Source organism: Mobula birostris, chromosome 23 (genome assembly GCF_030028105.1).
Source record: "Mobula birostris isolate sMobBir1 chromosome 23, sMobBir1.hap1, whole genome shotgun sequence".
NCBI classification, from domain to species: Eukaryota; Metazoa; Chordata; class Chondrichthyes; order Myliobatiformes; family Myliobatidae; genus Mobula; species Mobula birostris.
Window position 1 is genome coordinate 10,833,504 of NC_092392.1, and position 24,352 is coordinate 10,857,855.

Below are 24,352 nucleotides of genomic sequence, written 5' to 3' on the forward strand. Positions count from 1 at the left end.
GATGAACAAGAATCAAATATTTAAATGAAATTTTTTTAAAAATGCACAATTGATATTTCAGCTAGGGAGGCTGATAGAATTTTGCCAAGAACTCTGCGTTAGTTTCTTAGTCTGTGGGTGTCACAATAAGAGGCGTAAGGTAGTCAGAATGATGGATTCCAAACGTGTATTTGGGATAGCTTTTATGCACATTCACCTAGGAAAGAAAATAGAGTTAAACTGAGTTTCACCTTGTAATATTTACTGTAGCAACACAAATAATCCCATTCATTTCCCTTAAATTAAACTGGTAATTAAAAAGCTCCCTGCTTTTCAACATTGTGGAAGTGAGCCCTCATGCTCAGGCAGCAAATGATGAACTCACTGCAATGGGACATGAAGAAATCTTGAGCAAACGAGGAGCCAGATCTGCCAGAATTATCACATTCCTGATCTAAGCTATGGTATGAACATACCTATTTTGCAAAGGTATGCATGTGGCATAATATGGTATAGCACAGACAAGTGATGGTGACTCAGATCTTAAGAAATAGGAGCAGCAGTGGTCATTAAACCTTTTAAGCTCCTTATTTTCAACAATTTGATTTATGAAGTTGGCACAAAGGACCAGTGGAAAATTTCAAAGAATCACAACCTCTGAATGCTGTTTTTTCCCCCTCAGTCTACCCATCAGTGGCTGAGTCCTTAATGCAAGAACTTTGCTATCCCCATTCCCAGCTGGAGGAAACATTCTCCAAGCATCTACCATGTCAAGTTCTCAACTAATTTTAAGTTTCAATAAGATCAACTCTCATTCTTCTAAACTCTTTGGAATATTGACTTACTCAAGTGATTATCCATTTAGTCCAAAAATGTAATCTGCACAGTCAAAAACAAATTCTGTACCAACTCTAGTTTAAGTGCTACATTTGGTGGGAACTGTTGTTAACTTCTGCAGCTATAGCCCCTTCAGCCCAACTCATTCATGCTCATCAAGGTAGTCCCATTTTAACCCTTTAAACCAGGGGTCCTCCCTACCTTTTTTTATGCCATAGACCAAGACCATTAAGCAACTGGACCATGGACCAGAGGTCGGGAACCTTTGCTCCAAACCTTTCCCATCCATGGATTTACCTAAACATATTTTATGAGAAAGAAACTGAGCTCATGAGAAAGAGCACACCAAGTCTTCGATACCAATATGCCTTTAAAAAATTCTGCTTTCCTACTTTTCCACATAACCCATAGAGAAAGGTCAGACAGGCACATTTCTTAATTGGGCCTCAAGGAAAACTCAGTCTATCACATTAGGAGTGACCAGGACTAAAATGAAAAACCCCTCTTTAGCATCGCTACTTACATTTTCGGTCCTATAACGATTAGGTCCTGGTCTCAAAGTAGTGTCTCCTGGAATCAGATTGCGTTGCACTATGCTGTACGTGGGTGCTCTGTTTTTGTATACATCAGTTTCCACGTGTTTATATGCACAGGGCCCTGGAGTCTGTAATTAAAGATAAATTAAACTTTCAAAGGCAATGGTACATGATATTTGGCACAGGTCAGTTTCCACTTCTGATCCAGGCCATAAATGTCAATTTGTTGCCAGAGACAGAATTAATCCTGATACCTTAAATTCAGCAACATTAGAGAGGGATGATGCCAGGCAGAAAAGTGACCCAAATGCCCAAATGATTGCAATGTCAGCAGGTTCAGCTACAAGGCAAAACAATTTCAATTGCAAATTTCAAATATCCCAGAGGAGAATGTGTGCCTGCTTGCTGTTACGGCATACTAGTCTGAATATAATATTTTTTGGAATGGTGGATGTGTTTCTACATAAGCCTGATGGTATTTACGGTGCCCATAAAAAGTTTTCATGTTGTATTGTTTTACAACATTGAATCAGTGGATTTAATTTGGCTTTTTGACACTGATCAACAGAAAAAGACACATTTCAAGGTGAAAATTTCTCTGTAAAGTGACAAAATTAGTTACAAATATAAAGCACAAAATAATTGATTGCATAAGTATTCCCCCCCCCCGCTTTAATATGACACACTAAATCATTACCTGTGCAGCCAATTGGTTTTAGAAGTCACGTAATTAGTTAAATAGAGATCTGTTTTTGGAGACCTGTTTGCAGTGAAGGTGTTACACTGTAGTAAAGGTGTTTCATTGTAGTAAATGTACACCTATATCCGGAAAGTACAACTGCTGGTGAGTCAGTATCCTGGTAAAAACATCATGAAGACAAACAAACACTTCAAGCGACTCCGCAAAAAGGTTAATGAAAAGCACAAGTCAGGGGATGGGTACAAGAAAATTTCCAAGTCACTAAATATTCCTTGGAGTACAGTCAAGTCAATCATCGAGAAATGGAAAGAACATGGCACAGCTGTAAATCTGCCTAGAGCAGGCCATCCTCAAAAACTGAGTGACCGTGCAAGAGGGGGACTAGTGAGGGAGGCCACCAAGAGACCAATCTTCATTGATTGGAGTACTGTGCAGGCACAAGAGGAGCTTTTCCATGAAGGTCCAACAAAGATCTTTGATGGGAAACCCAGTCTCTATAAAAGACAGGTACTGCCCAGCAGAGCAGTCATCATGGGAGCGGTCGTTGTCAGAGAAGTATGAGTCAGAGTAGGAAGGCTTTGGCTCAAACATGGCGTCGGCGAGAACAGAGTCCAGGCAGGTTCATTCCTCATTTCTTATTTAACTCTAGAGAGAATAGGGAGTATATCTACAGAACCACATCTGGGTGTCAGATGTGGGATTTCCAGGAGACTCCCAAGCCTCCCTGATGGCCACATCTGCATCAAGTGCATCGAGATGCAGCTCCTTAGAGACCGAGTTAGGAAAATGGAGCTGCAGCTCGATGACCTTCAGCTTGTTAGGGAAAGTGAAGAGCTGACAGACGGGAGCTAGAGGGAGGTAGTCACCCCAAGGCTACAGAAGTCAGATAAATGGGTGACTGTCAGTAGAGGGAAGGGGGAATGTCAGATAGTGGAGAGCATCCCTGTGGCTGCCCACTCAACAATACGTACTCCATTTTGAGTGCTGTCGGGGGAGGCGGGGACCTACCTGGGGGAAGCAACAGTGGTCATGCTTGTGGCACTGTGTCTGGCCCTGTAGCTGAGAAGGGAAGGGAACTGAAGAGGAAGGCAGCAGTTTTATGGGACTCTATAGTCAGGGGGACAGATAAGTGATTCTGTGGATGCAAAAAGGAAACACAGATGGTAGTTTGCCTCCTAGGTGCCAGGGTTCGAGATGTTTCTGCATGCATCCACAATATCCTGAAAAGGGAGGGTGAGCAGTTAGAAATCGTGGTGCATATTGATACCAACGACATAGGAAGAAAAAGGGAGAAGGTCCTGAAAAAAGAATATAGGGAGTTAGGAAGGAAGCTGAGAAACAGGACCTTAAGGGTGGTAATCTCAGGATTACTGCCTGTGCCACACAACGGTGAGGGTAGGAATAGAATGAAGTGGCAGATAAATGTGTGGTTGAAGAATTGGAGCAGGAGTTAAATTGTACCACAGAGGCAAATTTAAAAAGGACGAAGAATGCAGGACTGAAGTTGCTGTATTTAAGTGCGTGTAGCATTTGGAATAAGGTGGATAAACTCGTGGCACAATTGGAGATTGGTTGGTATGACCTTGTGGGCATCACTGAGTCATGGCTGAAAGGCGGCCAAAGTTGGGAGCTTAACATCAAAGGATATACTTTGTATTGAAAGGACAGGCAGGAAGGCATAGGCGATGATGTGGTTCTGTTGGTAAGAGATGGAATTAGATCTTCAGAAAGAGGTGACAGAGTTAGAGGATATTGAATCTTTGTGGTTGGAGTTAAGAAATTGCAAGGGTGAAAAAACCTTTATGGGAATCATATGTAAGCTTCCAAATAGCAGCTAAGGTGTGTGGTTCAAATTGCAAAGGATACTAGAAAAGACATGTAATAAGGGTAATAACACAATTGTAATGAGGGACTTCAATATGCAGGGGGATTAGGAAAATCATTTTGGTGTCGAATCGCAAGAGAGGAAAGATAGCTTTTCACAGCAGCTTGTGCTTGAGCATACTCAGGGAAAGGGTATCATAGATTGGGTGTTGTATAATAACCCAGATCTTATTAGGGAGCTTTACATAAAGGAGCCTTTAGGAAGCAATAATCATAATATGATTGAATTCGTACTGCAATTTGAGAGGGAGAAGCAGAACGCACATGTATCAGTACTGCAATGGAATAAAGGTAATTACAGAGGCATGAGACAAGAGCTTTTCCTGGTGGATTGGAGGAGGATACTGGTGGGGATGATGGCAGAGCAGAGATGGCTAAAGTTTCTGGGAATAGTTCACAAGGCGCAAGATAGATACGTGCCACAGAGGAAGAAGTTCTCAAATGGCAGGGGTAGGCAACCGTGGCTGACAAAGGAAGATAAGGACTACACAAAACCAAGGAAAGGACATATAAGGTTGCAAAAGTGAGTGGAATGACTGGGAAGCTTTTAAAATCCAACAAAAGGCAAATAAAAAAGCTAGAAGGGAAAAGATGAAAAATGAGGGCAGACTAGCCAATAATATGAAGCAGGATATAAGTTATTTCAGTTATATAAAGAGTAAAAGAGAGCTGAGAGTTGATATTGGACCACTGGTAAATGATGCTGCTGAGGTAGTAAAGGCAGAAAAAGAGATGGCAGATGAACTAAATGGGTACTTTGCATCTGCCTTCACTGTGGAAGACACTAGCAGTGTGTCAGAGGTCCATGAGTGTCAGGGAGCAGGACTGAGTGCCATTAATATTACAAAAGAAAAGCGCTAGGCAAACTCAAAGGTCTTAAGATGGATAAGTCACCTGGGCCAGATGAACTACATTCCAGACTCCTGAGAGAGGATGCTGAAGAGACAACAGATGCATTGGTCATAACCTTTCAAGAATCACTTGATTCTGGAGGATTGCAAATGTCACTCCACTCTTTCAGTACAGAGGAAGGCAAAAGAAAGGAAATTATAAGCAGGTTAGCCTAACCTCAGTGGTTGGAAAAGTGTTGGAGTCTATTATTAAGGATGAAGTTTCGAAGGTACTTGAAGACTAATGATAAAACAAGTCAAAGTCAGCACAGCTTCTGTAAAGGGAAATCTTGCCTGACAAATCTTTTAAGTGCTCTTCAAAAGTGTAAGAAGCATGGTGGACAAAGGAGAGGCAGTGGATTTTCAGAAGGTGTTTGATAAGGTTCCACACATGAGGCTGCTTAATGAGATAAAAATCCCATGGCATTACAGGGATGATACTGGCATGGATAGCGGAATGGCTGACAGGCAGGAGTCAGCGAGTGGGAATAAAAGGGGCCTTTAATGGTTGGCTACTGGTGACTAGTGGTATTTCTCAGGGGTCAATATTGAGACTGCTGTTTTTCACATTGTTTGTCAATGATTTAGATGATGGCAAAGTTTGTGAATGATACAAAGATTGGTGGAGGGGTAGGTAGTGCTGAGGAAGCTTTGCAATTGCAGCAGGACTTAGACAAATTGGAAGAATGGGCAAAAACATGGCAGATGGAATACAGCGTTGGGAAATGTATGATAATGCTTTTTGGAAAAAGAACAATAGTGCAGACTATTATTTAAATGGGGAGAAGGTTCAAACATCAGAGATGCAGAGGGACTTAGGAGTCCTTGTGCAAGACTCCCAGAAGGTTCTGTGATAAAGAAGGCAAATGCAATGTTGGCATTTATTTCAAGGGGAAAAGAATATAAAAGCAAGGAGATAATGCTGAGCCTTTATAAGACACCAGTCAGGCCACACTTGGAGTATTGTCAACAGTTTTGGGCCCCGTATCTCAGAATTAATGTGCTGTCATGGGAGGGCATCCAGAGAAGGTTCATGAGGATGATTCTGAGAATGAAGGGGTTATCATCTGAGGCGTGTAGGCAGCTTTAGGCCTGTACTCATTGGAATTTAAAAGAATGCCGGGGATCCGATTGAAACCTACCGAATGTTGAAACTGCTAGATAGGGTGGATGTGGAGAGGATGTTTCCTATGGTGGGATATCCAGAACTAGAGGGCATAGCATTAAAATTGAGAGGTGACTGTATAAAACAGAGGTAAGGAGGAATTTTTTAGCCAGAGAGTAGTAAATCTGTGGAATGCTCTGCCACAGACTGTGGTGGAGGCCAGGTCTATGAGTATGTTTAGCATGGAAGTTGATCTTTTCCTGATCCATCAGGGCATCATAGAATATGGTGAGAAGGCAGCTGTATGGGATTGAATGGGATTCGGGATCAACCATGATGGAATGGCGGAGCAGACTTGATGGGCTGAATGGCCTCATTCTGCTCCTATGTCTTATAGTCTTATAATCTTATGACAGCTCTGGAGGAGTTACAAGCTTCAGTGGTTGAGATGGGAGAGACTGCACATACAACAACTGTTGCCCGGCTGCTTCACCAGTTGCAGCTTTATTGAAGACTGGCAAAGAGAAAGACACTGTTGAAAAAATCTCCCATGAAATCTCAGCTAGTGCTTACCAGAAGGCACGTGGGCAACTCTAAAGTTAGCAGGAAGAAGGTTCTATGGTTTGATTAAACCAAAATGGAGCTTTTTGGCCATCAGACTAAACATTGCACATCATCAAAAACACACCAACCATACCGTGAGGCATGGTGGTGGCTGTTTCAATCGGGGATGCTTCAGTGCAGCAGTGCTGGAAGGCTTATGAAGGTAGAGGATAAAACAAATGCATCAAAATACAGGGAAATCTTGGAGGAAAATCTGATGCAGTCTGCAAGAGAACTGCAACTTGGGAGAAGATTTATTTTCCAGCAAGACAATGACCCCCTTTTCTCAACTTTATAGGCTAGGAGAGCTATTCTATTGTACTGAAAGGATCCCAATCCACCTACTGTATTTTTTTGGCTCTCCTCCATTAAGTCTTGTTTAAGTTTGGAGAAAATAAGAAGTCGGACGTTTGATACATCTTTTAAATTTGAGCAAACTTGGTGACCTCTTATTCAATATTTTCATATGATCTAATTTTTATTACTTTTATAGTTAATTATTCTTTTCTCTCTGCGAATTTTTAGATTTGATCAGAAGGATTTTCCCTTTTTTTAACTGTATCCTCAAAATGTCCTCAGTCCCCCTTTTTTTTTGTTTTAGGTTAGTTTAGTGTTTTTTTTCTCCAATTATAGAAAATTCTGAATCTTTTTTTCATGAACTGTTAAGAGGAGAGGTGGTTCTCTTTTCTCTTTATATTGGCTTAATAGTATATATGATTTTGACAGTGTATACTCCTTTCTCTGTTTGTAATATTATTGAGTTATGTATTTGAGATAACCTTTCCTCTGGTTTGTATTTATCCTTATTCTTTTAAATCAATAAAAAAAGATTGAAAGTGAAAAGACAATGACCCCAAGCATAAAGCCAAAGCTACACAGGAATGGCTTATAAACAACAAAGTTAATATCCTGGAGTGGCCAAGTCAGAGTCCAGACCTCAATCCAATTGAGACTTTGTGAATGGACTTGAAAGGGGCTATTCACTCACGTTCCCCATGCAATCTGACAGCGCTTGAGCAGTTTTGTAAAGGAGATTGGGGGAAAATTGCAATGTCCAGATGTGCAAAACTGATAGTCCTATCCACACACTCAGGGCTGTAAGTACTGCCAAAGGTGCCTCTACTAAATACTTCCGCAATCAATTATTTTGTGTTTTATATTTGTAATTCATTTAGATCACTTTGCAGAGATTTGTTTTCACTTTGACACGAAAGAGTCTTTTTCTGTTGATCAGTGTCAAAAAAGCCAAATTAAATCCATGCAACACACACAAAATGCTGGTGGAATGCAGCAGGCCAGGCAGCATCTATAGGAAGAAGTACAGTTGACGTTTCGGGCCGACATCCTTCGTCAGGACTGACTGAAACAAGAGATAGTAAGAGATTTGAAAGTGGGAGGAGGAGGGGGAGATCAGTCTCCCAGTCTGCGTTAGGTCTTACTGAACACCTGCGCTCTGTCCGCCAGAGAAAGCAGGATCTCCCAGTGGCCACACATTTTAATTCCACATCCCATTCCCATTCTGATATGTCTATCCACAGCCTCCTCTACTGTCAAGATGAAGCCACACTCAGGTTGGAGGAACAACACTTTATATTCCGTCTGGGTAACCTCCAACCTGATGGCATGAACATTGACTTCTCTAACTTCCGTTAATGCCCCTCCTCCCCTTCTTACCCCATCCCTTATTTATTTATTTATTATTTATTATTTTCCCCCTTTCTTTCTCTTTTTTTCTCCCTCTGTCCCTCTCACTATATCTTCCTCTGGTTCTCCCCTCCCCCTTTCTTTCCCTCTACGCCTCCCATCCCATGATCCTCTCATATCCCTTTTGCCAATCAACTTTCCAGCTCTTAGCTCCATCCCTCCCCCTCCTGTCTTCTCCTATCATTTTGGATCTCCCCCTCCCCCTCCCACTTTCAAACCTCTTACTAACTCTTCTTTCAGTTAGTCTTGACAAAGGGCCTCGGCCCGAAACGTCGACTGTACTTCTTCTTATAGATGCTGCCTGGCCTGCTGCATTCCACCAGCATTTTGTGTGTTTTGCTTGAATTTCCAGCATCTGCAGATTTCCTCGTGTTTGCGAAATTAAATCCACTGTGATTTAATGTGGTAAAACAATAAAACATGAAAACTTCCAAGGGGCGTGAATACTTTTCATAGGCACTATAAAAATTAGCCATAGATATTGTTTTGGTTCATGCAGTTGAGCCTGTTCATACCAGTAGATTATATAGTACATCAAGGTATAGTGGAGCAAAAAGTATGTATTCATTATGTTCATATTATTCATGATTGAGATTAATGTTTCTTCTAAACTACTACTACGTGTCTGTAGTGCTATTATGAAAGGAGTTTTGAGACTTTGTCCTTGTCATACTGAAGAAGCAATTACTTGTGTTCAAGTCAGGAAATAGTCTGAGAAAATTGAGAGGTAGTTTCCCTCCAGTTGATGAAAGTTATGGGTTATCTCATAAAAATTCTTAAAGTGCTTTGCAAGAAATGAGTTACAAATATTTGCTGTCCCTGGTTTATGAACGCCTGAATAACAAGACACCTATACATACGAATTGACTCTGATTTGATTACTACAGTCGGCCCTCCGTATCTGTGGGATTCGCATCTGCGGATCGGGAAAACCTGGAAGTTCTCTCTCCAGCACTCATTGTTTGAGCATTATTTGCCTTGCGTCTCGTTCGGTCGCTACTTGTGTTGTGTGCACCCTTTGTTTCTGTGAGAAAATGGCTCCTAAAAAGCAATTAGCCAACTGCAGATCGAAAATACTGTGCAAGTATCCCCCACTATCTGATAGTAGAGCATTCCTATGAAACCTATCATAAGCCGAAATAGCGTAAAGCGAAGAAGCAATTACCATTAATTTATATGGGAAAATTTTTTTGAGCGTTCCCAGACCCAAAAAATAACCTACCAAGTCATACCAGATAACACATAAAACCTACAATAACACTAACATATAGTAAAAGCAGGAATGATATGCTACTAGCAGAACCAATATTAACATCGGCAGCTTTCAAGATTCTTTCTCTCTGCGCGTAAATAGTACAAATGGTGGACGCAGGCAAGTTCAACGCACACATAATGTCTTTATTTCCTTCACCATGATCGAAACACTTAATCACATCCAGTTTTACGCTGAGCATTACACACTTACGAGCTCTCTTAGGCTTTTCTGATACCTTAGGACACATCTTGCTAACGGATACACAAAATAAATTGAAATAAAGCACTGTCGCTGCTCGAGGTGTGTGCTGCCTGCATAACGGCTCGCTGCAAAATAAATGCTGAACACTATTTTCGCTTTTTGTAACACACTTACGAGCTCTCTTAGGCTTTTATATAAGGGACTTGAGCATCCGTGAAGATTGGTATCCGCGGGGGGTCCCGGAACCAATCCCCCGTGGATATGGAGGGCCGACTGTATTTTCAAAATCCAATGAAAGTATATTGAATCTTTCCTACAGTTTACTGTCTTTCCATTGTTAGTAATTGTTCATTCTTATCAGTCTGAAGTACTTTATATGCCATCCATTAGGGTTACAGTGTGGAATGATTTTTGTGTATTTTCCTGTTTGTGGACAAAATCTATTCAAGGATACCTGTAACAACAGAACTCGTTTGTTATCCAGTGATGGTAATTTTAGCTATAATGGAACTATATAAACAACAATGTGAAGCTCATCTATTTTGTGAGTGTTAAGCTCAAACTGAGTTTACTAAGCCTTTTCTGGACATGATTCCTGCTCCCAGCACTGACTAGGTTAAATCAAAAGTCAGAGTTAGGCCTGCAGATTTAAGAAAGGTTTTGCTCTCTTGGGACCATTAAACACAGGAGCCAGCTGCGTATTGATAAGGGAAAAGAAATGAGCATATTCCCCATCCCGAATTCAAACATTTCACACGTCCTTGACTAGTTTTTGCTAGATGGAGGATGAAAGAGTTGGTCATTGACTTTAGAAAATGGAATGGGGGCTGTGTTGCGGTTTTGCGGTGCACACACCCCTGTCCATGTAAACAGTGTTGGGGTTGAGAAGTTTGAGAGCTTTAAGTTCCTAGGAGTAAACATCATCAATGGCCTCTCCTGGTCCAACCACAAAGATGCCACAAGCAAGAAAGCTCACCAATGCCTTTACTTCCTCATGAGTCTAAACAAATTTGGTATTTCCCTGTCAATCCTTACCAAGTTTTATCGATGTACCACAGAAAGCATTCTTTCTGCATGTATAATAGTTTAGTATGGTAACTGCTCAGCAGGTGGCTGTAAGAAACTGCAGAGCTGTCGACACAGCTCAACGCATTACAGAATTCAGCCTCCCCTCTATGGACTTAGATGATATTTTTCGCTGCAGCAGTGAAGCAGCCGGCATAATCAAAGACCCCACCCACACTGGTCATTCTCTCTTCTTCCCTTTTCCAGTAGCAGAAGATACAAAAGCTTGGAAGCCCATGCCACCAGGCTCAAGGGAAGATTCTACCCCTCTGTTATAAGACTACTAAATGATAAGATGGATTCTTGACCTCATAATCTGCCTCATTATGATTTTCATTTTGTTGTTAACCTGCACTGCATGTTTTTTGTAGCTGTTACACTTTGTTCTGTGTTGTTATTGTTTTATCTTGTTCTGCCTCAATGCATTGTGTAATGATTTGATCTGTATAAACAGTATGCAAAAAGCTTCCCACTGTTATCGAACATGAACAATAATAAACCAATCTCAACTTCAATAAAAATCAACACTCATGCCTCAAAAGTGAAACAGGCTATGCCTAGGCAAGGATTCACTTACTTTTACAATGTTACTCAGCATGGTCCCAAACGCTGTTTTTTGTGACATGGAGTAGGCAGGTGCTGCTTTCAGATGTGGGATTTTAGGTCCAAATACTTGCACGTCATTGTATCGTGCAGGTCCTAGTGAAAGGATGAGGCAGAAATAAAATGACCGACGTTATTCACCAGGTTGCTAGGGGCGACCTTGACCCAAGTTATGTTGCCTTTTTTATCTGCCATTGTCTGCCAACTACAAACTGATTTCTAATTCAGACTGAATCTTCAGACGTTTAACAGATGTGTCTTAGGAGGCATTTTACATTTTCTATATCAAATGTCTGAATAAATAATCCAGTTATTTCCACCTTTCCGATTCCTCTTCCATTGACTTGTATTTTAGTTTCCAGTTTGAATACCACTTAATATCCTTTTGTCATCTTTCACTCAACTAACAGTTAATTAAGTCATCAAAAAAGAACTAAATTGAGTGGAAAAGCAAATTGTGCAGAAGATACGGAGAGTCTGCAGAGGGATATAGATAGGCTAAGTGAATGGGCAAGGATCTGGCAGATGGAGTACAATGCTGGTAAATGCGAGGTTATCCACTTTGGAAGGAAAAAAGAGCAGATTATTATTTAAATGGTAAAAAATTGCAGCATGCTGCTGTGCAGAGGGACTTGGGAGTGCTTGTGCATGAATCACAAAAGGTTGGTTTGCAGGTGCAGCAGGCTGTCAAGAAGGCAAATGGATGTTGGCCTTCATTGCTAGAGCGATTGAATTTAAGAGCTGGGAGGTTATGCAGCAACTGTACAGGATACTGGTGAGGTCACACCTGGAGTACTGTGTGCATTTCTGGTCTCATTACTTGAGGAAGAATATACTGGCTTTGGAGGTGGTGCAGAGAAGGTTCACCTGATTGATTCTAGAGATGAGGGGGTTAGACTATGAGGAGGGATTGACTTGCCTGGGACTGTACTTGCTGGAATTCAGAAGAATGAGAGGAGATCTTATGGAAACATATAAAATTATGAAAGGGATAGATAAGATAGAGGCAGGAAAGTTGTTTCCACTGGTAGGTGAGACTAGAACTAGGGGACATAGCCTCAAGATTCAGGGGAGTAGATTTAGGACCGAGATGAGGAGGAACTGCTTTTCCCGGATACCGGTGAATCTGTGAAATTCTCTGTCCAATGAAGCAGGGGAGGCTACCTCAGTAAGTATATTTAAGACAAGGTTGGATAGATTTTTGCATAGTAGGGGAATTAAGGGTTATGGAGAAAGGGCAGGTAGGTGCAGATGAGACCATGGCCAGATCAGCCATGATCTTATTGAATGGCAGAGCAGGCTCGACAGTCCAGATGGTCACTCCTGCTCCTATTTCCTATGTTCTTATGAATGGTCCTAATGAGAGTGAGCGTCAGGAATGAAGGAATGGTCCTCGGTGAGAGGGGGGATGGAAGCCATTAAAAAAAACCAAGAGCTGCAAAATTCGAGGTTGGTAGGATTATAATGGATTTCTTCATTGTATCTTGTTAACAGATATATAAAGAATACGATCTCTCACTAGTCTTACAAATTATGTGCTTTTGAATCTCCAATAAGCTGATCCTTGGTCCCATCCTCAGTGGGTGTTAGAAACAATTTCTTTAAGAATTAACACAGGAGCAATCAAATTATACTAAATAGGCTTCATTATTGGCATTATCCAGCCACATATGTGAAATACAACAGATTGGGAGATGGTTTTTAAGTGCCGATAACTGTACCTGGGCCATCATTTCCCTTGAACCCGATTGTCCGTAAAGCCATGGAGTAGGCTGGACCAGAGCGATGAACTAATCTATTTGCCTGTTCTGTCTTGTAATTTGCTGCTCAGAGAAACAAACCGAAATGGCAAAGTGAGTCATAGTAAATACCTGTTTATCCGATGTAACTTACAGACGACCACAAACCTGCAATGACGAGGCAGAACATTCCAAACTGCTTCACTAAGTATTTTCATGCAAGTTCGGGCACCAAGGCATAAAAAGATATTGGGATTAATACCAAAATCTTTTTATGCTTTGGTATCGGAATGAAAACTAGATTATAGATGTAAAAATTGAAGATTTTTTTTAAGAAGTGGAGAGACAGGTAGAGAATTTCAGAAACTTAACACTGGAGAGAAGAACCATGATTATCAACACCAAAGCAATTAATGTAGTAACTAAATTAAAGCAAAGTAATTAAAACAACTAATTGAAGCAATTCACACAAAATGCTGGTGGAATGCAGCAGGCCAGGCAGCATCTATTGGAAGAAGCACAGTCGACATTTCGGGCCGAGACCCTTCGTCAGGTTGACAAAGGGTCTCGGCCCAAAACATCGACTATACCTCTTCCAATAGATGCTGCCTGGCCTTCTGAGTTTCACCAGCATTTTGTGTGTGTGTTGCTTGAATTTCCAGCATCTGCAGATTTCCTCGTGTTTGCGTAATTGAAGCAATTAATATCCAAGAGCATTTTATCCAAATGCTATCTAAACAAGTTACATGACAAAGGAAAGGTGGATCAATTAACAAAGTTATGTTACATATAGAGGTTGTGGTCCTTCTCAGGTGCTACAGAATGCAATTCTTGTTTATCCAGATCAAAATAAGAAAACAAGTATGACACTCATTGTTTCAACATGTCTATGATATTTCAATGGTTCTCATGGAATTTTATCTGAATAGTTTTGGGTGTAGTTACCACATTTGACCACCTTGATCAAGTTCTAAGACCTGACCTGGCCTGTTCTTTTAAGTTTCAATTATTTTCCTGAAGATTATAATCTGACAATAATCAGATTCAAGACACAAAATAATCTGCAGCTGCTGGGTCAAAGCAACACTCACAACACGCTGGAGGAACTCAGCAGGTCGGGCGGCATCCGGTGGAAAAGATCGGTTGACATTTCGGGCCGGAACCCTTCGTCAGGACCTTTGTCAGGGCTCCTGTCTGAAAGGTCGACCGATCTTTTCCATGGATTCTGCCAAACCTGCTGAGTTCCTCCAGCGTGTTGTGAATCAGATTCAAGAAACTGTGACTTTTGCACAGAAATGAACTCCTTATGAGACATTGTTGTAATATATTCTCAAAAAATGGGCAGCATTGCACAGATATTTAATCATTACTACACAATTAAGTGATCAAATGACATTTAAAAGTCGGGTATGTTGTGGCTATTGTGTGTACAGTACAGACCTGTTTGGGTAAGGATGACAGCGTTCCTTCCCTCACAAAAGAACCAGCTGACATTTTTAAGTCTGTGTGACAGCTTAATGATATAAATTACTAATCCTAGTTCCATCAATGCCGCTTATAACTTTGCCTTCCTCATTTAGGTTTGCTCTCAGCTTCCTCCACTCCAAGGAAATCCAGCCTATCCAGTCTCTCTTCATACCCAAAGTGCTGCATCCAAAGCAACATGTGGCTGCACACAAGACTTTATGGTTGATGTAAGTTTCATCAAGTTGTACCATGATCTCCATTTCCTTAAATTTTATGCCCAGGCTATTGAAAGCAAGCATCCTGTATGCCTTCAATATCATCATCATATAAATATAATTGCAGAAAAGCACAACAGTGCCTCTACTTCCCCAGGAGTCTGCAGAGATTCGGCATGTCATCAAAAACCTTGGCAAATTTGCATAGACGTGTTGTGGGAAGTATGCTGACTGGCTGCATTACAGCCTGGTTTGGGAACACCAATGCCTTTGATTGGGGAATCCTACAAAAGGTAGTGGATTCTGCTCAGTACACCACGAGTAAAACCCTACCAACCATTGAGCACATCTACATGAAACACTGCTGTAGAAAAGCAGCATCCATCATCAAAGATCCTCACCACCCAGGCCAGGCTCTTTTCTTGCTGCTGCCATCAGGTAGAAGGTACAAGAGCCTCAGGTCTCACACCACCAGGTTCAAGAACAGTTCCTACCCCTCAACCATCAGGCTCTTGAACAAAAGGGAATAACCACACTCATTTAAGGACTCTTTCATCTTGTTATTTCATGCTCATTATTTATTGCTATTTATTTATTATCTGCACTTGCACAGATTGTTTACAGTTTATAGTTCCTGATGTTTACAGTTTACGGCTACTGTTCTGTAGATTTGCTAAGTATGCCCGCAGAAAAGGATCTCAGGATTGTATGTGGTGACATGTTTGTACTCTGACAATAAGTTTTATCTTGAACTTTGGATATTTATCTGCCTGTGCTTCCACCTTTAGGGATTTATGGATTAGTGCACCAAAATCTTTGTTTCTCACTGCTCCCGAGAGCACAACCATTCATGATATATGACATACACTTATTGGGCCTCTAGCAATGCATCACCTCTCACTTAACAGAATTAAATTCCTTCCACCATTGCTCCACAGAATTTATCAGTTAATCAATATCATTCTGTAGCTTTTAAGACTATCCTCCTCATAATCAATGGTACTACTGATTTTCATACAAACTGAAAATTTGCAAATCTACTTTCTACTTGATTAATGCAGGAAACAGTAAGGGTCAGCACTGATCCCTATAATGACAGGTTTCCAATTACAAAATCAACCTTTCGTATCAGCTTCACATTCCTATTACCAAGACAGCATTGGATCAAATTTGCCAACGTACCTTGAACCCATGAACTCCAAGACTTTGGACAAGTTTTCCAACGGCCTTAATGAAGCCCAAGTAGACAATGTTGAATACTATCTGTACCATATAGCCTACAATATAATAAGGGACTATTTTATGTTTTAGTAACATGTCGTTGAATGCGCTATTAGGCGCATATTGATCATGCGTTATTAGGCGCATATTGATCTGTACGTGTGTGCCGAGTTCGGTTTCTGCCAGTAAAGAACCATGAATCTTAGCTCCCATCTCCAGCGTTTTTATTAGTAGCATTGTTGTGTAACCAGGCCACATACACAACAAATTGGTGATGAGGTTAATGAACCTATATCGTACCGGAATGCTGTGTTTTAGTTGATAACGACACTCGGAGGAAGAGCGCAAGGAACGAACCAAGGAACAGGAGAAGGAGGCAGAGCGAGGCCGCGAGTCCGAAAGGAAGCGGAAGCACAGCCGGGGTCGGGAACATCAGAAGACCAAGAGACACAGTCGGAGCCGCAGCACGTCCAGCCGAGACCACAGCCGGTGCTGACCCCCAGGGGCTGAGGGTCTGACTGCCCCAGAAGGGAGATAAAAAGGAGCAACACACACATCTAGATGGAGTGCGCTCATGGACCTAGCAAAAGGGACACGTGAGTCAAAAATAAAACAAAGGGAAAACAAGGCTAAGTTAACATAACAAAGATGGCAATGATTGGAACCATTACAGCATTTGATAGTGGCATTGAAGACTGAGCAACTTACATTGAGAGAGTGGAGTTATATTGTGAGGCTAACGGTGTTAATGATGAAAAGAAAGACAGCATCTTACTCAGTATTATGGGAGCAAAAACATACGGGCTGCTATGGAGCTTGTTAACCCCTGAAAAGCCAGCTGACAAAACGCTCAAGCAAATAGTAGGCACTCTCCAATAGCACTTAAACCCCAAACCACTGGTCATTGCTGAAAGATTTAAATTTCACAAACGGAATCAGAGCAAAAATAAAAGCATTTCTGAATATCGTGCTGAATTGCACAAATTATCAGAACATTGCCAATTTGGAGCTGGTCTATCAGACGCATTGAGGGACAGGTTAGTGTGTGGCATGCACTGTGAAACCAGTGTGAAGAAGAAGAAGCTCCTGGGTGAAAAAGACTGTACATTAGAGAAGATGCTGAACATTGCAATATCAATGGAAATAGCAGCACGGGGTACTTCAGAGATACAACAAAAATCTTTGGAATATGTTACAAATAAAATGTCACTGAACAGAAATGAAGGAAAGAAATGTTACCGTTGTGGGAATGTGTCACATGACCCTGAGAACTGTTGGTTTAAAGACAAAGAATACAGAAACTGTGGCAAACAGGGCCACACCAGCAGAGTATGCAAAGCTAGTCAACAGCAGAAAATGGACAAAATACAGAGAAACAAGAAACCCCAGAAAGGAAAACACAACAATGTGCACAAAATGAAAGAAAGCAGTTCTGATGAGAACGACTCAGATGAAAGTGAATTGTCTTGTCTGCAACTTCACAGCGTGAAAGAGACTGATGATCGAAGAGCAATAAGGATCACTCCACAAGTGGCAGACGTGAGACTGAATATGGAGTTGGACACAGGCTCAGCTTTAGCAGTGATCTCTGTACACGATTACAAACAACTGTTTTCTCACATACATCGAAATGAACTAAACTACTGCTAAGGACTTACAGAGGACAGAAAGTGCGACCCAAAGGTAAAATTAAAGTGACAGTGACCTACGGAGACAAAACCCAGCAGCTGAACCTCTATGTACTGAAAAATGGAGGACCACCATTGCTGAGACGGGAATGGCTCCGGAAAATCCAGTTGGATTGGCACACCATCAAGGCACTAGATGTGTTAACAAAGGAGGGCAGCTTGGTGGGGAAGATGTCCACAGCTCTCCTCTCCTCTCACCAATTGTCGACTATTACAACGACGAGGAGGAGCTAGACAGCGTCACTGATAAGGACGAACGCAGTATCCGTGGTCACGACTCAGATGAAGATACAGAAGATGCAAGGGAGACAGATATTGTCAATAAGCAGGATGATGAAGACTACCTGGAAGTAAAAGAGCAGATGTACCAGGAGAAATTGACATCTCTCAAAAAACAGCTACAGCAGTTACAGGAAGGCACTTTGCGGGAGTATCAGAAAAGGATGAAGAAACTAGATCAACAATACAAGGAAAGAATACGAAATGCAGAGCTTTTTCTGCAACTGGAGACAGAACATGTGGAAAGGAATTATATTAAAGAGAAGAAAGCAGCAGTGAAGGAATTTGAAGATAAAAAGATTGAGCTATAAGAAAAAGACGATTGAGAATGAGAGGCTAACAATGGAACTCACAGGAGATTCTATGGAGGTAAAGCCAATAATGACGAGGAAACTAGGGAGGAGAACTAATGACCCTGTTCCAATTACAGACAAAAGACGAAAACCTGCACTTGTGCAGTTAAATTACTTGTTAACAGATGAACAGATAATGGAAGATCTGCGAACTCTCAATAAGCTTAAATTTCCGAAAAGACCAGCATATCCATTCAAACAGAACCATGCAGGATATTCCTGATTTATTACCACATTTACACCTGTAAACTAATCCTATCCCTCAGAACTTTCTTCCAGTAACTTCACTACCACTGACATTAGACTCAACGGCCTATAATTACCTGGACTTTCTCTTCAAAGGAGATTTCATAAAAGGTGATAAGAAACTTGGTTAAAATGGAAGGTTTTAAGTAAAGAGCATGAATAGGACAGAGACAGTATGCTTAGATATGTATTTGCAGCCTTATACAAAGGCAGTCAGAACGTAGATGCTTGAACTGAACCAATTATAGAGCAGTTGGCTTGCTCTTTGTCATCTTGTCCTTGCCTTATAAGGGCCATTCAGCACTTACCTGGTCCTGGTGTTCTACCCGGGTCAATGTCCCTCGGCCGGTGACCCATTGTCCATGCGGGGGCAGTCTCCTTGCCATGATGAGTCGTCTTTTCCGGAATAGTTTTTGGTGCAGGTGTACTGCTGTCCTTTAACCCTGGAAGACGCTGGGCCAAGGAATATGCAGGAGCCCTGTGTGTGCTTGCATCATGACCAACATAACCTTGAAGTTAAAGAGACTGAAAAGATTAGAAGCTTTCAACTTTTGCTGTATAATTGGAACTCAACTTTCTGTTGTATTAGATTTTCATCAAAAAGGGGAGGTCATTTAGCCGCTGAGCCGATCCACAATTCATGGTGAACTTGCATGCTTATTTGTCAGCCCAGAGCTGTTCTACAAATGCATGGGAGAATTTGTGAAGTACAGTGACAACTCTCTGACTGTGAGAAGAAATAAACCTAATCCCAGTGGTCTGTAACCAGAAAGAGAATGTATTTCCCTTGTCTGCTACATCCAAACATTACAGGGCATCTGCTAATGCAACCTCCATCAAAATAGCAGAAGGTTTTGGCAATCGGTGACTGAGCAGATTCAGATCTAAAGGTTATCTTCTTTGTACACAACTTCTCCAGTCAACTCTAACTTGTTTCTAATCTAGCTCTGATAGATAGTGACAGATTCCCGTGTGTGAATTGTTTTAAAATGCTGTAGCTGTCACACCCAGGAATCATACAGATGTGAGAGCAAGGTCTTGTGCAAACTTCGTGCATGCACATGCACACACACACACACACACACAACTTCCTGTACATAAATCAACACAAGCAGACACTGTCTACATTATATTTCTTAATATTCTATCCTGATCCCATTTTCCTAGGTGAGCCTTCCTCTTATAACAGTACACTCAGTTTCCCCCTCAATGCTTCTCCATTTCAGCTCCTTACACTTCATTTACCCTCTTTCAGTTCCTTTTACCTTTCTTCTCCTCCTGATGCCCCCAGCACCTACTCTGGCCTCTCCCTTTTCTCCACCTGTCATCTACTCATTGTCATCCAGAACCAGACCATCACAACTCACCCTCTTCTGGGCATTACCCTTATCCCTGGTCTGACCAGTCTCAAGCTTCCAGCCTGATCCAGATCATCCAACCTCTCCCTGAAATTCTACGTTAATATTAGAAAAGTGCATTTCCCCACTGGTGGGTTTTGAAACATGATTTCTTGGCCAATTGAGGTGGATTCATCCTTGCTGGAGCAGGAGCATCTCACTTGTCCAAAATCCTCACTTAGTATAGACATTGCTCCTTAACTCATGGGCTCCTGTCTATTGTACAGTCCCTAAACTCATGGGTCTCCCGTTCACTATGCAGTCTGTTACTGTATAGCCTTAAATTCAGGGGGCCTCAATGTTTCCAATGTACTTTGTAATTATCATTACAACTAGTGTTTGACCTGCACTGCTCTGCGGATGGAGTCTTCATTATAAGAAATGGTGGTATCCCTGCTCTTATCCTCAGAATGAGCATGTGTTCATTGCTGTGGGTTATGTGAGCTCCCGCAGGACTCTCATCCTTTGTATCACATTTAAGAGGAAATTCGCTTAAGACGGATTCTGGCGACATACAGACCTGTGTGTCCAGGCAGGAGATACTTGGGACCTGGGCCGCTGTACATAGCTGCAATCGCCATTCTCGGGCGATGAGGTCTCCATGTTCCAACCCAAGGATCAGCAGGCATTGTAGCTAGGTAGATTTATCTGGCTGTGTGAATTTAGAAACAAAGCATAATGATTGGATCTGAGCTCACAACTTGGCATCAGCATCAAATGTTTACAGTCATGGAGATGGATATTCTTGTTCTGGCTGTGTTTTGCTTCTCTTAACAATATTGAAAGGGAGAAGTTGAGATACTGTACTCCCGTCAATTAGAAATTTTGGAAGAGAAGTGGAAACGACTGAAGCCTTTTCAGAACTTATGCAAAATGCGAATTAACAAAAATACTGGAACCCACTCAGCGGGTCAGTAGGCATTTGTGGAGGAACAGAGGTCTTTCATCAGCGCAGGGAGAGTTAGAAATCAAACATTTTAAATTGGACAAAAATCGGCAAAGGACAGTGAGATTAAATAGGTGGGGTGGATACAAAAACAGAGAATGATACTGAGGGGTCTTAGCATTTTCGCCTTTTGATCTTATGCCTCTGCCGTTCTGCTCAGCGTAATCACACTCCGCGCGCCCTGCAGAAGGCAGAGTGCAAAAGTTGGGTCCACCGAACTGGAGAGGATTGGCTTCCCACTGTGTATTGTGGACTTTGACAGGAAATTTGTTTTTTAGGGCGGCACGAGAGCCAAATGTCATACTTCCCTCTTCTCCAGCTCCACAGATCCGCTGCTCTCTACCAGCCCGCGTCAAACACCGCTCAACACAAACAACCATCTCACTTTCGATCCTCCAGCAGCCAGGCTTTACATAGATCGAAATCTTCGTGAGGGCGTTTTGCTTTTTTTAAAGAAATACTAATTATTCAAAGATATTTCACTGATATTTGTAGGTGTCCGTGTGAAACGCGCAAGCTATTTTTAAACTCGCATGCTCCCATTGCAGATCTTTAAACAGCCACTCACACTCACGTTTGGATTCAGAATTATGCACGCGGCTGAAAGAGGACACAACGCTGCCAAGTGTTATAACAACTACCGGGTGCAGTGCGCCTCCCGAGACGATCACAGATCTTCGTCCCCCTCAGCCGCCAGGGTCATTGCCGTGTCCCAGCAACAGCCACGTCCAGACTGATGACGTGCCTGGGCCTGAGCTAACAATGCAATGAGAGGGGAGAGGGTGGGTAAGCTTATGTCCGCGGCCCAGTTTTCTTCCATAATGTTGTCTTTATACAAGCCCTGGAATTTCGTCGTTACAGGGATGTCACCTGAGAAGAGTACTGGGGCGTACCTTCCCAAAACACCAGCCCCTCCAAATTCCAACGGGAGACTCGAACATAGTAAAATTCGGAATAAAATGGAGAAGAGAGGCGGGCCCCACATCAGTGAACTCAGTCTTTGGGAAGTGATAGAGAAGGGGCATCCATTTGGGGATGGGTATTACTTTGAAAGAGAAAGCCAATTTGGATTTAACCTCGTTTATAATTAAGGGATTTTATTGCACCTACTATATACGGAGAAACGACAATATATTGGTTTTCAGTGAACCAAGGGGACGCAGCCTTACAATTAGAACCGGAATATTTGGGAATGAAATAAGGCACCTTTTCACCCAGGCAGTAATGGAACTGGAGAGTTTTATCCTGCTGGCGAGGATTGAACATTGACAGGCTGAGGTAAAGGGAATGCTGGCTGAGAGTATTAAAGGATGTGACGCAAAAATTCAGGCAAAAAGAATCTACAGGGTAGCTGTGACCTTATCCAAGGTGTGACAGGCTTGTTAAGCAGATTGCTCAGTTCTTACGAATAATCACAGGGTAAAAAGGAAAGTTCAGAGTGAAGTCCTAAAATTTACAAGGCACATACATTAATGCAACATAAAACATTAATACAACATCATGATTTGTGTAGCCTACATATTCATTAGATGCAATGCAAAGTGAAGCACACTAAAGGGACAGCGAGGGGAGATTATTTGCAGTAATAGTGATGTTGAGGTGCCCTTTAATAGCATTGCACTGATCCTGTTGTTTATGCAGTGAGTACATAGTAGATCCAAAGGTAGTCATGGCTGAAGGGTGGTAGTGGGGACGAGCTCCCACTGCTAAACAAATGCTGTTCATGGCGTGTGTCTCAAACAGCCTCTGACAACCAGTCCAACTCCTAGCCTTCACGTCTGGCATAGTTCTTATACCTGGCGGAGCTGTAGGAGAAGGGGCAAAGGCGGCCCACTGGCGCCTTAAAACCAGTTGCTCCGGGCAGATGTGACTTGTTAACCACGGATGGTAGCTCATCGAGGAGATGGAAAACTCTGATTTCAAACCTCCGCTGCCCTGCGGTTATACCCACTCACGGGAAAGACTTTGGGAGTAAACCCCAAGGAAAAATCCGGAGTTGGAGTCCCGAAGGCGGCTGACTGCTGCACCCAGCACCGGCACGGCAACTCCTGCGATGCTGCTGGCACCAAACTGTATCGACTTTCATCGGTCCTTTGGACCTGGCATCAGCATGGAGAGGGGGGTCCCACTGCATGGGCAACAGACGGATCTCCAGATCAACTCTGCCCTGGAGAGGCCACTCCCAATGACCACCAGAGGCGTAGTACCCATGGTCGACCACGACCAACGGAGGCCACACACACCTGAATGAGGTCATTAGGTCTACTAAAATATTTATAATCAAGGCCTATGTTAGTGTCTCTAGGAAATCTGTGGAAGCATTGCAGATTAATAACTAACTTAACCTAGATCTCACATGGTATTTGTTAGAGCCATTTCCAGGATTTGCTTCATGAACAGGAGAATTATGACTGTGATTGTTTTCTTTTTAACTGCGTTCATTTATCACTGCTCCAATTCGATCAGCTATGGTCAACAAGCATTCATTGCCCTTGCTTAGATAGCACCAATAGTTGGTTTATGTCACATGGACAACCTTGGTCTCCGCCTAACCAGAGCCATTCCCTTTTTTATTACTAGTACTCTCCCCCTCCCTCTACAACTTAAAACACACACTTTAGTTCTTACTTCTTTTTCCAATATTTTTATCAATTAATTTACATATAAGAATACAGGAAAAAAATATCAATACATTATACTAATGGCATGGTCCCGTCTGGCAATCCCCCACCTTGCCATTTGCCTCAGGATTTGGGCCTCGATCACCTCATTTAGATGCCATTCATTCCCAGGTATCACTAACTACACGCACCTGCTTCCCATCAGAAACGGCAGGATAAAAACCCTGCGACCACGGCTGCAAGAAGCCGCCAGTTTGTTGGCCGACTCTTGTGAGAGTAAACCCTGTTTCCTATTCCTGAGAACTGTTAGTTCTAAGCTTCACTTCGCCTCCTGGATATTGACTCCTCGTTCGCGAAGGGGCTACGCCTAACGACTCTGCCTCAGCATCTGTATCCTGAACTTGGGTTCGTCCCCAGCCACGTCCTTGCAACAGAACAAACTAGCCGACATGAACCACCTGCGACAAGCTCTCACCAGCCAGGGCTCCCTATTGGGATTGCACGACCAGCTGCTCCGGGAAGTCATTGAAAACCTCCGTCGCCTGTCAGTAGACGTAAGGACGGTCAGTGAACAGGTCGACCGAGTATCCAACCATCTTACCCCGTCGACTCAGGGAACTCCGTCTGACCAGGCCGGATAGTCTGTGGTGGCGACGCCCGAGGCGTCAACAACACGTCCGTTAAGGGAGTCGCGCGTCCCCGAACCAGAACCCTGCGCCGGAGATCTGGGGAAGTGCCGGGCTTTTCTGCTACAATGCTCCCTGGTGTTCGAGTAGCAGCCATCCACGTACGCCACGGACAGATCTAAAGTAACTTAC

At 42.4% G+C, this 24,352-nt stretch overlaps 1 protein-coding gene across 1 annotated transcript; it reads right to left on the reverse strand.

Annotated features, from left to right (window-relative positions):
* Positions 1-87: 87 nt before the first annotated feature.
* On the reverse strand, positions 88-21,637 carry cimap1b (ciliary microtubule associated protein 1B). The gene is made up of 7 exons (XM_072241561.1): positions 21,555-21,637; positions 20,488-20,619; positions 18,879-19,079; positions 13,084-13,185; positions 11,337-11,458; positions 1,340-1,480; positions 88-196 (listed from the first exon to the last, which is right to left on the reverse strand). The coding sequence occupies exons 2-7, from the start codon at positions 20,594-20,596 to the stop codon at positions 107-109; spliced, it is 765 nt and encodes a 254-aa protein (XP_072097662.1). The 5' UTR covers positions 20,597-20,619; positions 21,555-21,637; the 3' UTR covers positions 88-106.
* Between the last annotated feature and the right edge of the window lie 2,715 nt (positions 21,638-24,352).